General features: G+C 36.1%; 1 protein-coding gene across 3 annotated transcripts in view; it reads left to right on the top strand.

Annotated features, from left to right (window-relative positions):
* LOC132565628 (protein sister of odd and bowel-like) overlaps positions 1 to 14,747 on the top strand; it is a 96,920-nt gene that overhangs the window by 66,217 nt on the left and 15,956 nt on the right. The window contains exons 5-6 of one of the 3 annotated variants that reach the window (XM_060230275.1): positions 12,356 to 12,487; positions 12,715 to 14,445. The exons of 1 other annotated variant lie outside the window; for it this stretch is intronic. In XM_060230275.1, the coding sequence (XP_060086258.1) occupies positions 12,356 to 12,487; positions 12,715 to 13,658 (1,076 nt within the window). In that variant the 3' untranslated portion in view covers positions 13,659 to 14,445. Of the gene's footprint in view, positions 1 to 3,972; positions 4,578 to 12,355; positions 12,488 to 12,714; positions 14,446 to 14,747 lie in introns of those variants that run through there. One more of the 3 variants, XM_060230282.1, reaches the window with a different exon arrangement.

The following is a 14,747-nucleotide window of genomic DNA, read 5'->3' on the forward strand; positions in this document are numbered from 1 at the left end:
CAGCAACCACAGCAGCCTGGTTCTATGTCCTATGTTGCACCATATGATACAGAATCTGAGCGTATGCGGCATATACCGGTTCAGTCTCCCATGCGTCGTCTGAAGCTATGTGTTCTCTGTCAGGCCAATAAAACAAAAACCAAGTCAGGCTGGCGTGTGAACACCATCTATAGGTGTAGTCACTGCCAGGTGGCTTTGTGTACAAACAATAGGAACTGCTTTGGGGTGTACCACCAGATCCTCTTTACAGGAAACTGGCAGTCTACTTTCAAAAATCCTCTGTAGACACAGGAAACTGGCAGACTACATTAAAAAATCCTCCTAGATACAAAGACTGGCAGATTATGTTTAAAAAATACCACTATTAACACAGTAAACCAGCAGTTTACTTAAAATCTATCTTATACACAGGGCAATGGTGGTTTACATTCGAAATTCCACCTTAGACACAGGAATCCGACAACATAACCTTAGACACAGGAATCCGACGACATAACCTTAGACACAGGAATCCGATGGTTTGCAATAAAAACATAACCTTAGACACGGGATGGGCTACATTCTGTCTGCCTTTACATACAGAAATCTGACAGTCTATATTAATAAAGCTCTTGCAAAACAAGGAAAAGAAAAAATAATTATAAAAGGAAAAATATTTATAAAAGGAAAAATAATTATAAAGGGAAAAATATTTATAAAAGGAAAAATATTTATAAAAGGAAAAATAATTATAAAGGGAAAAATATTTATAAAAGGAAAAATATTTGTATTAATGTTTTCTGATTAAATTTAATACCACATTGTCATTTCCACTATCTAAATAAGTGTAATATTAGTGTCAAATTATATTCAAAATACATACTCCATCATATGTAGAAGATATCACACACCTTCACTTGTACATCAATGTACATCACACACCTTCACTTATACATCAATGTACATCACACACCTTCACTTATACATCAATGTACATCACACACCTTCACTTATACATCAATGTACATCACACATCATATAGTGCATATTAGATATCCATTGTAACAGCATGAAATTTTGTCACAAAACTAACACCAGTAACAACACCTGTAACAAGCTGCCACCATTGTGGCTGCTTTAAAGAAATATGTTTTCTTTGAGTTAAGGATGGTGTTGAATTAAGTAATCTTTATCTCTTCAAGTTATAATCTGAATGTATTCAGCACCTGTGAGATGAGATATTCTGAATTACCATTATTGAGTTTCCAAGATTATATATACCCTCAGTATTCCTTGATATTTTCTATCAAAAATCATTGCTGATATCTGAAAATATCATCACCACTTTTCTGAATTCTGAGATTTAAAAAATCATTGAACTTCAGTCTTTCCTGAATTTGAGATGGAGCTGTGTAAACAAGTTCTGTTGATGCTATTTCCCCAACTGATACCTTTGTTAGGGAACATACTATTAGAAAAATGCTAAATAAAAAAAGACAATCACCTGTATAATCACCTATATCAGGTGGAATAATCCTAAATATGTGACGACCTTGATGGAAGACACCTAAGTGAGGTGATGGGGACAACATCAATATCAGTTGTAGATACAGTATGTACATATGTTCTGTATTTCAGCAACGTTGATTTAGATTCTGGTTGTGGGATTTGTTATTTCAGCAATTTTTCTTGAGCTTTGCGAGAAATCTTGTATATATGTTCATTTTTTGATAAAAAAGGAGAAAAATGATAAAAATAAACCGATTTATAATCAGATAAATAAGTCCACCCACCCTCTTGTCTATATTCTTCTGTCTGCAGTCTTTGTTCCATGCCTTCTAACCTTCTTTTCGTGTTAGTATCACTCACAACATGTATCATTGTTTGTCCTGGAACCAGATAACTGTCAGAATGCTATAAGAAAATGTTACATAGCTGCAATAATAGAAAGTACTGTTTACTTTGTGGACTGTAAATTGTTTTTGAATGAGTGTATATATGTATATGGAGAGGTGATCATAGACAGTGTGATGTGAAAATGTCACATCATACATTGTGTGCAAGGAAGGATTAATGGATGTTGATGAAGATTATTATAATGTAATTTAATGAAGAAGTGTGCTAGATATAAATGCTGTAAGTGAAAGGAAGCATATGTGTGTTACTAAATGTTTGTAGTAAGTGGAAGGAAGCATATGTGTGTTACTAAATGTTTGTGATAAGTGGAGGGAGGGATGTGTGTGTTACTAAATGTTTGTAGTAAGTGGAGGGAGGGATTTGTGTGTTACTTAATGTTTGTGGTAAGTGGAGGGAGGGATTTATGTGTTACTAAATGTTTGTGGAAAGTGGAGGGAGGGATTTATGTGTTACTAAATGTTTGTGGTAAGTGGATGGAGGGATTTGTGTGTTAGTAAATGTTTGTTGTAAGTGGAAGTAGGGGTGTGTGTTACTAAATGATTGTTGTAAATAGAGGGAGGGATATGTGTGTTAATAAATGATTTTGGTAAATAGAGGGAGGGATATGTGTATTAATAAATGATTTTGGTAAATAGAGGGAGGGATATGTGTGTTGATAAATGATTTTGGTAAATAGAGGGAGGGATATGTGTGTTGATAAATGATTTTGGTAAATAGAGGGAGGGATATGTGTAGTAGTAAATGGTTTTGGTAAATAGAGGGAGGGATATGTGTGTTGATAAATGATTTTGGTAAATGGAGGGAGGGATATGTGTGTTGATAAATGATTTTGGTAAATGGAGGGAGGGATATATGTTACTAATTGATTACAATAAGTGTGTCACTTAGTGTTGTATTACTATATCTTGGCAAGTGGTTTTATGATGACATTTCTTGGTCCAATGGTTAGCTTCGTTACAGATGTGTATATTATATATACCTTGTAACAAATGGCGGTAGATGTATTAGTTCTTGTTGGAAAATGTTGTATCATAGACATGTAAATAAGTTAACATTGGTTTATTGAAAATAAATGATTCTTTATTGAAGTTTTCTTGTGTCTCTAATCATTGTAAGTCTTTTTACCATTTGTTCTGTTATACCAAATGCACACACAAAATAGACTTGAGTTAAGTACCGATACAGAAATTCAACCAGATCTAGAGAAATTCCTTGTGTTAAGTACCAGTAAATAAGTTCTACCAAATCTACAGAGAAATTCCTTGTGTTAAGTACCAGTAAATATGTTCTACCAAATCTACAGAGAAATTCCTTGTGTTAGAACCAGTACAGAAGTTGTACTTCATCTATATAGAAAATACTTGTGTTAAGTACCAGTAAATATGTTCTACCAAATCTACAGAGAAATTCCTTGTGTTAAGTACCAGTAAATATGTTCTACCAAATCTACAGAGAAATTACATGTGTTAGAACCAGTACAGAAGTTCTACTTCATCTATATAGAAAATACTTGTGTTAAGTACTAGATTATGTTTAGATGTTCTATAGTACCAAATCTACAGAGAAATTACCAGTATAGGTATTGAGAATTGAGGGAATCTTAAAACTGGTTATTAAATATGCACACAACATGTAATGAAGAACACATAATATTAGGTAATCCTTAAACAACCACTTGTATTTGTGTATACTACCTTAATATAACCTGGTGTTAATACAGCTTCATCCATTGTAAATGGAAATTTCGTGTAAATATCAAGGAACTTATAGAAAATCTAAATATGCGGAATTTTTTAGAAACACATGATGTAAGGGAGATAACTCTTCTACTAATTAAAAGCTGTTCTGGGCTGTTAGTTTTACATCTGAAGTGATCACATATATAGAGAAACCAAGATGATTCTGCATCCTATATGAACTGTCTCATAGATGGCATTGTGTACACTTTACAGGTATTCAAATGTTAAGATTGGTGTGGATAGTTACATGCTGTTGTGTATTTACAGTCTTGTACATGGCTAGATGTCATTGCGTGCACTATTGAGCATATAATAAGGATTGCAATGTATTTTTCAGAAGGTTCAGCACATAAAGCACGGCGACCCAAACAAGATGACATCAAAGAGCTGCATATGTCACACAATACAATGACACAACCTACCAAAACGTTCAGTCAGCACGGAACATTGGAACAGCTATCTGAGACATTCACAAGCAGAGCACCTCAAGGAAGACAGCAACAGCCGTCTCTAGAAGGGGTTCGAAAACAAAGCGAGATGTCCTATATGGCCGATGATTATTTCACTCCACCAACGGCCACAGGACAGCCCCGAATAGGATACATGGACCCACCACAAGTTGTTCAGGATCCTAGAGCTACAGGTGATGGACAAATAGAACCTCTTTACATGCAGACAGGGACTGGTGTGTTTCCAACAGGTCCTGATGTACCACAGGGTCTTACACATAGGATGATCCACACTGAAGGCAAGAAGCTCAGGTTGTGTGTCTACTGCAGCCTTAACAAGGTGAAAACCAAGTCTGGATGGTACGTGTATACTACACACAAATGTGAGGCCTGCGATGTCCCACTCTGTCAGTCAAGGAATTGCTTTGTCACCTACCACAAATACATGGGAATAATGTAACAATTAAACTTTGTGTCATCTTCCACGGATACATTGGGGGTTAATGTGTTAATCAAGCGTCATACTCTGTGTCATCTTTAACAGCTACATTGGGGGTTAATGTGTTAATCAAGCGTCATACTCTGTGTCATCTTTAACAGCTACATTGGGGGTTAATGTGTTAATCAAACGTCATACTCTGTGTCATCTTTAACAGCTACATTGGGGGTTAATGTGTTAATCAAACGTCATACGCTGTGTTATCTTCAACAGATACATTGGGGGTTAATGTGTTAATCAAACGTCATACGCTGTGTTATCTTCAACAGATACATTGGGGGTTAATGTGTTAATCAAACGTCATACGCTGTGTTATCTTCAACAGATACATTGGGGGTTAATGTGTTAATCAAACATCATACTCTGTGTCATCTTTAACAGGTACATTGGGGGATGATGTTGTGATCAAATATCATACTCTGTGTCATCTTTAACAGCTACATTGGGGGATAATGTTGTGATCAAATATCATACTCTGTGTCATCTTTAACAGGTACATTGGGGGATGATGTTGTGATCAAATATCATACTCTGTGTCATCTTTAACAGGTACATTGGGGGATGATGTTGTGATCAAATATCATACTCTGTGTCATCTTTAACAGGTACATTGGGGGATGATGTTGTGATCAAATATCATACTCTGTGTCATCTTTAACAGGTACATTGGGGGATGATGTTGTGATCAAATATCATACTCTGTGTCATCTTTAACAGGTACATTGGGGGATGATGTTGTGATCAAATATCATACTCTGTGTCATCTTTAACAGCTACATTGGGGGATAATGTTGTGATCAAATATCATACTCTGTGTCATCTTTAACAGCTACATTGGGGGATGATGTTGTGATCAAATGTCATACACTGCGTTATCTTCAACAGCTACATTGGGGGATGATGTTGTGATCAAATGTCATACACTGTGTTATCTTCAACAGCTACATTGGGGGATGATGTTGTGATCAAGCGTCATACTCTGTGTCATCTTTAACAGCTACATTGGGGGATGATGTTGTGATCAAACGTCATACACTGCGTTATCTTCAACAGCTACATTGGGGGATGATGTTGTGATCAAACGTCATACGCTGTGTTATCTTCAACAGCTACATTGGGAGATGATGTTGTGATCAAACGTCATACGCTGTGTTATCTTCAAAAGCTACATTGGGGGATGATGTTGTGATCAAACATCATACTCTGTGTCATCTTTAACAGCTACATTGGGGGATGATGTTGTGATCAAACATCATACTCTGTGTCATCTTTAACAGGTACATTGGGGGATGATGTTGTGATCAAATATCATACTCTGTGTCATCTTTAACAGGTACATTGGGGGATGATGTTGTGATCAAATATCATACTCTGTGTCATCTTTAACAGCTACATTGGGGGATAATGTTGTGATCAAATATCATACTCTGTGTCATCTTTAACAGGTACATTGGGGGATGATGTTGTGATCAAATATCATACTCTGTGTCATCTTTAACAGATACATTGGGGGATGATGTTGTGATCAAATATCATACTCTGTGTCATCTTTAACAGCTACATTGGGGGATAATGTTGTGATCAAATATCATACTCTGTGTCATCTTTAACAGGTACATTGGGGGATAATGTTGTGATCAAATATCATACTCTGTGTCATCTTTAACAGCTACATTGGGGGATGATGTTGTGATCAAATGTCATACACTGCGTTATCTTCAACAGCTACATTGGGGGATGATGTTGTGATCAAATGTCATACACTGTGTTATCTTCAACAGCTACATTGGGGGATGATGTTGTGATCAAGCGTCATACTCTGTGTCATCTTTAACAGCTACATTGGGGGATGATGTTGTGATCAAATGTCATACACTGCGTTATCTTCAACAGCTACATTGGGGGATGATGTTGTGATCAAACGTCATACGCTGTGTTATCTTCAACAGCTACATTGGGAGATGATGTTGTGATCAAACGTCATACGCTGTGTTATCTTCAACAGCTACATTGGGGGATGATGTTGTGATCAAACATCATACTCTGTGTCATCTTTAACAGCTACATTGGGGGATGATGTTGTGATCAAACATCATACTCTGTGTCATCTTTAACAGGTACATTGGGGGATGATGTTGTGATCAAATATCATACTCTGTGTCATCTTTAACAGGTACATTGGGGGATGATGTTGTGATCAAATATCATACTCTGTGTCATCTTTAACAGCTACATTGGGGGATAATGTTGTGATCAAATATCATACTCTGTGTCATCTTTAACAGGTACATTGGGGGATGATGTTGTGATCAAATATCATACTCTGTGTCATCTTTAACAGATACATTGGGGGATGATGTTGTGATCAAATATCATACTCTGTGTCATCTTTAACAGCTACATTGGGGGATAATGTTGTGATCAAATATCATACTCTGTGTCATCTTTAACAGGTACATTGGGGGATGATGTTGTGATCAAATATCATACTCTGTGTCATCTTCCACGGATACATTGGGGGATGATGTGATGATCAAATATAATTCTTTGTCATCTAGCACATATATGGAGATAGTTTGATCATTAACAAGGATGCTGTCATAACTGGTGCATAGAGGTTGTTACAATACACCAGAATGGTTATAGGGCCCCAATAAACTCCGATATTATGAATCAAGATATCCCTATTCAATCACGCTATTGTTAAATATCATCAGAACAGTTGAAATAATTGTCCAATAGTGATGATTTTGTTTAAATATACCCCATACAAAACCTTTATAATTTGTTTCAAGTGAATCTATGAAGAGATATCAAATCAAGATTAATGTGTAAAACTAGACGTCATTTTCATTAAAAGATACAGAAATATTTTCCCATCCAAACTATAGGTTGTGATATAATTGACAGTATTTCCCAGTATCAAAGTTATCAAAAAATCCATTCATGTTGGGATTATCTGTTAAAATAGATGTTAAAGATTATCAGTAGGACCAAAAATATAACAGATAATCACCATATTAGTTTTCCTAAGTCCTAGACAATCTGGCTTTTAATGTTGTAGTGTTGTATAACGGAGTCTGTTGAGGTATGAATGTTATTTAACATGTGATGAACCATTATTGCTACAGTGGCATGTTGGTCATTCTGTGACAAATTAACATGATGGATGACAAGTGAACAAGATAGACATGTTTTTATAGTTTTAGTATTTCATTAAAATTCATTGAAAATCTTTCTTATTTTACGTTATCACTTTTCAATGCTATGAGAAGAATCAGGTTACCCCAAGACTTAGTAGATATATCAGGACGACCCTACTTTTACCCAATGGTATGATGTCAGAAGATAACCCTACTGTTACCCAATGGTATGATGTCAGAAGAATCAGGTTTCCCCAAGACTTAGTGGATATATCAGGACGACCCTACTGTTACCCAATGGTATGATGTCAGAAGAATCAGGTTTCCCCAAGACTTAGTGGATATATCAGGACGACCCTACTGTTACCCAATGGTATGATGTCAGAAGACAACCCTACTGTTACCCAATGGTATGATGTCAGAAGAATCAGGTTTCCCCAAGACTTAGTGGATATATCAGGACGACCCTACTGTTACCCAATGGTATGATGTCAGGAGAATCAGGTTACCCCAAGACTTAGTGGATATATCAGGACGACCCTACTGTTACCCAATGGTATGATGTCAGAAGAATCAGGTTTCCCCAAGACTTAGTAGATATATCAGGACGACTCTACTGTTACCCAATGGTATGATGTCAGAAGACAACCCTACTGTTACCCAATGGTATGATGTCAGAAGAATCAGGTTTCCCCAAGACTTAGTGGATATATCAGGACGACCCTACTGTTACCCAATGGTATGATGTCAGAAGACAACCCTACTGTTACCCAATGGTATGATGTCAGAAGACAACCCTACTGTTACCCAATGGTATGATGTCAGAAGACAACCCTACTGTTACCCAATGGTATGATGTCAGAAGAATCAGGTTTCCCCAAGACTTAGTGGATATATCAGGACGACCCTACTGTTACCCAATGGTATGATGTCAGAAGACAACCCTACTGTTACCCAATGGTATGATGTCAGGAGAATCAGGTTACCCCAAGACTTAGTGGATATACTGTTACCCAATGGTATGATGTCAGAAGACAACCCTACTGTTACCCAATGGTATGATGTCAGGAGAATCAGGTTACCCCAAGACTTAGTGGATATATCAGGACGACCCTACTGTTACCCAATGGTATGATGTCAGAAGACAACCCTACTGTTACCCAATGGTATGATGTCAGAAGAATCAGGTTTCCCCAAGACTTAGTGGATATATCAGGACGACCCTACTGTTACCCAATGGTATGATGTCAGAAGAATCAGTTGTACTTTCAATGTCCATATATGAAAAAGACACTGTCAGAATTATATATAGATCCCTGCTTGTTTGGTTTATCCCACCATCCTTTTTAGGTGGGGTATTTGTCTGCTAGTGTTAGCTACCTTATTGTATATTATACAGCATGCTCTCTAGATAAATCTAAGTCTTGCTTTAGAACCCAGACAACCAGACCAGGTAGTAATACTTCTTTCTAGGGACCATTCTCGGTGATAATTTTACAGAAAAATGAACCTTTTCCATGGTGTGATGATCTTCTACCAACACTGTCTGGAGTGGAGATCTTTACCTCCTGAATCATCAGATACATATTTGTCTGATGTGTTCTTTAGACTATTTCTACAACTGCCAACTGTGGCAACATGTTTAATTATGCAGCAGTAAGGAGGCCGTAGAGTCATTCTATTGGTTGAACCTGGGTAATTAATCCATTATCATTCTTATTCTTAACCTGAACCTGGTCTCTATACATCAATAATTTCTGGTACCAAGGAAGCATGAGATTATTTTGTTTAACAGTAAAATTTTAAACTGTTACAACAGACTGTCCATGTTCTATTTTATACTTGGTCTTATCCATGGTGTTATGTTATTTGTGAGAAGGACAGTTTTATCAAGTTTTCCAGGTAGATATACTGATGATTTGCCCAGGTATAGCAAGTTCAGCATCTCACTTCTTAACCTTAACTCTTAAAAATGAACTCGGACTCCAGTTTCATGATGGTGATTTAAAAAAAAAAAAAAAAAGAATTTTTGATTGAATAATTTTCATGATGTATGATCACTGATATACTTACAAATCGCCAATATGTTGTCATAGCAACCCAAAACATTTGGTGGCCTTCTGTAACGGTCAGGTATATAACTGAAGTTGAAATTGTTGAAATTGGAGACATGACATAATCTGACAAAAGTTGCCAGACAAAGATAATGATCATGACAATCTAAAAGACATGTTGTGATTCCCTCGTCTCCCCTGGGAAATCATTTATCATTAATGTCAGAATCTTTGTCAAGAAATGTGAAATATTCAGTCTACAGGATCAACTATAATGTCCTAACATTAATTCAACTGGCACATTGTACGGTCTTCTTAATTAACTGGGGATATTTATAAAGAATGATGAGTAAGATTTCATTTGCATTCACATCCACAATTCTCCTGTTGATTTTAAACTCCAAAGCTGCTCCCCGAGATGTCTGTTGATTCAACTAACAATTGTATTTACTAGTCATATAAAGACTTGGTAAATTTCAGCTATGTACACAGGATTCAATAAAAAATCATTTTGACAGATAATCTAAGCAGATAAAAAATCATTTTGACAGATAATCTACATGGTTAAAAAATCACTGACAGATAATCTACATGGATAAACATTCATTTTGACAGATAATCTACAGATAAAAAATCATTTTGACAGATAATCTACATGGATAAACATTCATTTTGACAGATAATCTACATGGATAAAATATCATTTTGACAGATAATCTACAGATAAAAAATCATTTTGACAGATAATCTACACGGATAAAAAATCATTTTGACAGATAATCTACATGGATAAAAAATCATTTTGACAGATAATCTACAGATAAAAAATCATTTTGACAGATAATCTACACGGATAAACATTCATTTTGACAGATAATTTACAGATAAAAAATCATTTTGACAGATAATCTACACGGATAAAAAATCATTTTGACAGATAATCTACAAGGATAAAAAATCATATTGACAGATAATCTACACAGATAAAAAATCATATTGACAGATAATCTACACGGATAAAAAAATCATATTGACAGATAATCTACACGGATAAAAAATCATATTGACAGATAATCTACACGGATAAAAAATCATTTTGACAGATAATCTACAAGGATAAAAAATCATATTGACAGATAATCTACACGGATAAAAAATCATATTGACAGATAATCTACACGGATAAAAAATCATTTTGACAGATAATCTACAAGGATAAAAAATCATATTGACAGGTAATCTACACAGACAGGTAATCTACATGGATAAAAAATCATTTTGACAGATAATCTACACGGATAAAAAATCATTTTGACAGATAATCTACACAGATAAAAAATCAATTTGACAGATAATCTACACAGATAAAAAATCATTTTGACAGATAATCTACACAGATAAAAAATCATTTTGACAGATAATCTGCACGGATAAAAAAATCCTGATCTGAATCTTTGAACAACTTGAAAAGTGGTTCAAGCTTCTACATTATCAATGGTTAAAGGGAGAAGTTTGATTGGCTTAAAGGAAATGAGAGGTCAATTTGAAGTGAAATTTTTGGAATGTTGGTTGTTGTTGAATTTCCCTTGTTACTCTGAAGTTTACATCACTTTGAGCCACAAGGAATTTTCAAATGGGGATATGTTTGTTTTGATGCATCTGCTTAAGATTATATCATAAGTTTTGTCTTTTAAAAAACTTTGTGTTTCATGTTGATCACAATCTGTTTACACTCTGTCACACAAGGTCAGTTGATCACAATCTGTTTACACTCTGTCACACACAATCTGTTTACACTCTGTCACACAAGGTCAGTTGATCACAATCTGTTTACACTCTGTCACACAAGGTCAGTTGATCACAATCTGTTTACACTCTGTCACACAAGGTCAGTTGATCACAATCTGTTTACACTCTGTTACACGAGGTCAGTTGATCACAATTTGTTTACACTCTGTTACACGAGGTCAGTTGATCACAATCTGTTTACACTCTGTCACACAAGGTCAGTTGATCACAATCTGTTTACACTCTGTCACACAAGGTCAGTTGATCACAATCTGTTTACACTCTGTCACACAAGGTCAGTTGATCACAATCTGTTTACACTCTGTTACACGAGGTCAGTTGATCACAATTTGTTTACACTCTGTTACACAAGGTCAGTTGATCACAATCTGTTTACACTCTGTCACACGAGGTCAGTTGATCACAATCTGTTTACACTCTGTCACACGAGGTCAGTTGATCACAATCTGTTTACACTCTGTTACACAGGGTCAGTAGATCACAATCTGTTTACACTCTGTCACACAAGGTCAGTTGATCACAATCTGTTTACACTCTGTAACACAAGGTCAGTTGACATTGTATGAAAACGTTGAGTTACTAAACCTGTTTACATTACTTCAGTACTGCTGGGATATGTATAAATTTATTGTGTTGTAATATATCAGATACATGGTGTCAATACTGAGCGTAGGTCTTGTTTACCATGGTTACAAGTGTAGCGGTGAGCCGATACAATACTAACAGATGTTGACAGATAGCTGATGTTATTCCTGACATTTAACAGGCGATGAGGATTTCACATTTCCACTACCTAACCAAGAGATCCTCCCCAATCAATACAGTGTCCAGAGGCCAGTTCAGAAGTATGTGCCAGCCACACAGAAAAGGACAGAGCGTGACATCAAGTTCATCAAAGGTATTGTTAAGCTTTAAATTTCAATTGTAAATGTTTTCCTTGGTAAATGGTATGTTAACTGAAGTTAATAATCAAATTGCTAACTGACTACCCATTAAAGACAATATTGAGTGATTTTTATTTACTAATCTGTACTTGATTGGTTCTATCTACAAGAAAAATTCTGCGACCTCTGAAAGAAATTTACATTAATGAATTATCAATATGTCACATTGTGTCTGTTTCAGCATGGTTCCGATCAAAAGAAATCCCGGACAACATTGAGTATATGAGTGATCAGGAACTAAATGATGCTTTGATGCGGTTTTACAGTGAGGTACGGACACGAGAGAACAAGCAGTTCACCAGACACACACTAGCCAACTACAGAGCCAGTCTTAATCGTTACCTGGTGTCCTTGCCAGAACGACCAGCTGGATGGCAGAACCTGCTACGTAATAGTGCGTTTTCTTCATCCAATGACCTTTTGGACCAGAGAAATATGGAGGAACGACAGCGGGAGAAGCTGTTGAAGTCTATACCTTTATCTGCTGATGACCGAGCAAAACTTACCTCCAGTAACATCACCGCGACGACAAACCCTGTATCACTACAGAGAAAAGTGTGGATAGATCTTGTCCTCCATTTTGGGTTGAAGGGTAACCATGCTATGTGGCTTCTGAGTCGCGATTCGTTTGTCCTCCGCACTGACAATAGAGGACTGCGCTACTTTACTTTGGATTATGATGCTGAGATAGGGAAGGCTGCCACCTACACGCAGATGCGAGACTGGCACTGGGCATCCCGTATGTATGAAGTGCCACAGTCCCCTTATTGTCCTGTAGCAAGTATGATATGGTACCTGTCCAAGCTGTGCGACACTGATCACAACCTCTTCCAGCGCCCTATGGATGCTGGTATGTGGAGCTTCCTACCAACCTGGTACCAGAGGCCACTTGGGCTGCAGGCCATCACCCGTATGATGAGTGATATCTCCAAAGATGGAGACTTGTCCTGTGTTTATACTAACACTTCTGTTCGTTCTACCATTAATGAACTGTTGTTAGAATGTTCCCTCACATTTGATACCATGTTCCCCAGCTTGTCTCAATCTGGACCCAAATTATCTGATGATGAACAGAAGGCGAGCAGTCATGCCATCCATAAAATGTTTTATAGTGCATGTTACTGATATTTGTAGGAATTGTAATGACTCTACAAACATGTAAGAAGTTTGTTTTGCAATCTATGATCCAAATCAGTATGGATAGATCTTCTATCATCAAGAGTTGTTCTGTTCTCAGATCTGAGTTATTTTTGATGTGTTAATTATGTTCTAATATGTATTACTTTTTATAAGTCTCAGACACTAGATCCCAACAGACAACATTGATTTATTACAAACATTCAGACAACATTGATTTATTCCAAACATTCAGACAACATTGATTTATTCCAAACTTTCAGCAACATTGATTCATTCCAAACATTCAGACAGCATAGATTTATCCCAAACATTCACATAACATTGATTCATTCCAAACATTCACACAACATTGATTTATTCCAAATATTCAGACAACATTGATTTATACCAAACATTTAAACAACATTGATTTACTCTGGAATAGATGGCCAGACATACCCTATTCTGAGTGTGTGTTGTATTGTTACTTCAGCTCAGCACAAAAAAACACAACTGGTAAATGTGTGGGATCAGTCATCTGTAATGTCATGTACCTGCCAGGATCAGATGGATGTTTGAAAATCTGTACATATGTCTATTTTTTTCTTCCTGATTTGTTTGTTCCATTTCTTTTGTAAAATTCCAAGGCAAAAGTCATCTAAGATATCCATGAGAGGAAAGACACTTATTGGTTTGGAATAATTACGGCAAATTAATTATCATAGAATTATTTAAAATAAGAAAATGTGATGACAAACTTTGATTCCTGTTGACAATAAAATATATAAAATGTGATCTTGTTCAATTGTTTATTCTGATGCATATGTATCCTTATATATTCTAAAAACATAATATGCACATGTCATTCCTAGAGTTAATAGCTACTTCAAACCTTTACACTGTTAAACCATGTCAATTTTTGCCCAGTCATTGAACTACTGTTAAACCATGTCAATTTTTGCCCAGTCATTGAACTATCTGTCACCATTGGTACTTCAAGGGCCTGGTTGTTCAAAACTATCGTTAAAATAACATGGTTAACTCCTTACGTGTTCGCAATGACTAAATCTTGTTTGTGTAAAGCATTAAACAGAG

This window comes from Ylistrum balloti, unplaced genomic scaffold (assembly GCF_031769215.1).
Source record: "Ylistrum balloti isolate Yb309-2 unplaced genomic scaffold, AGI_CSIRO_Ybal_v1 Utg369730, whole genome shotgun sequence".
NCBI lineage: Eukaryota > Metazoa > Mollusca > Bivalvia > Pectinida > Pectinidae > Ylistrum > Ylistrum balloti.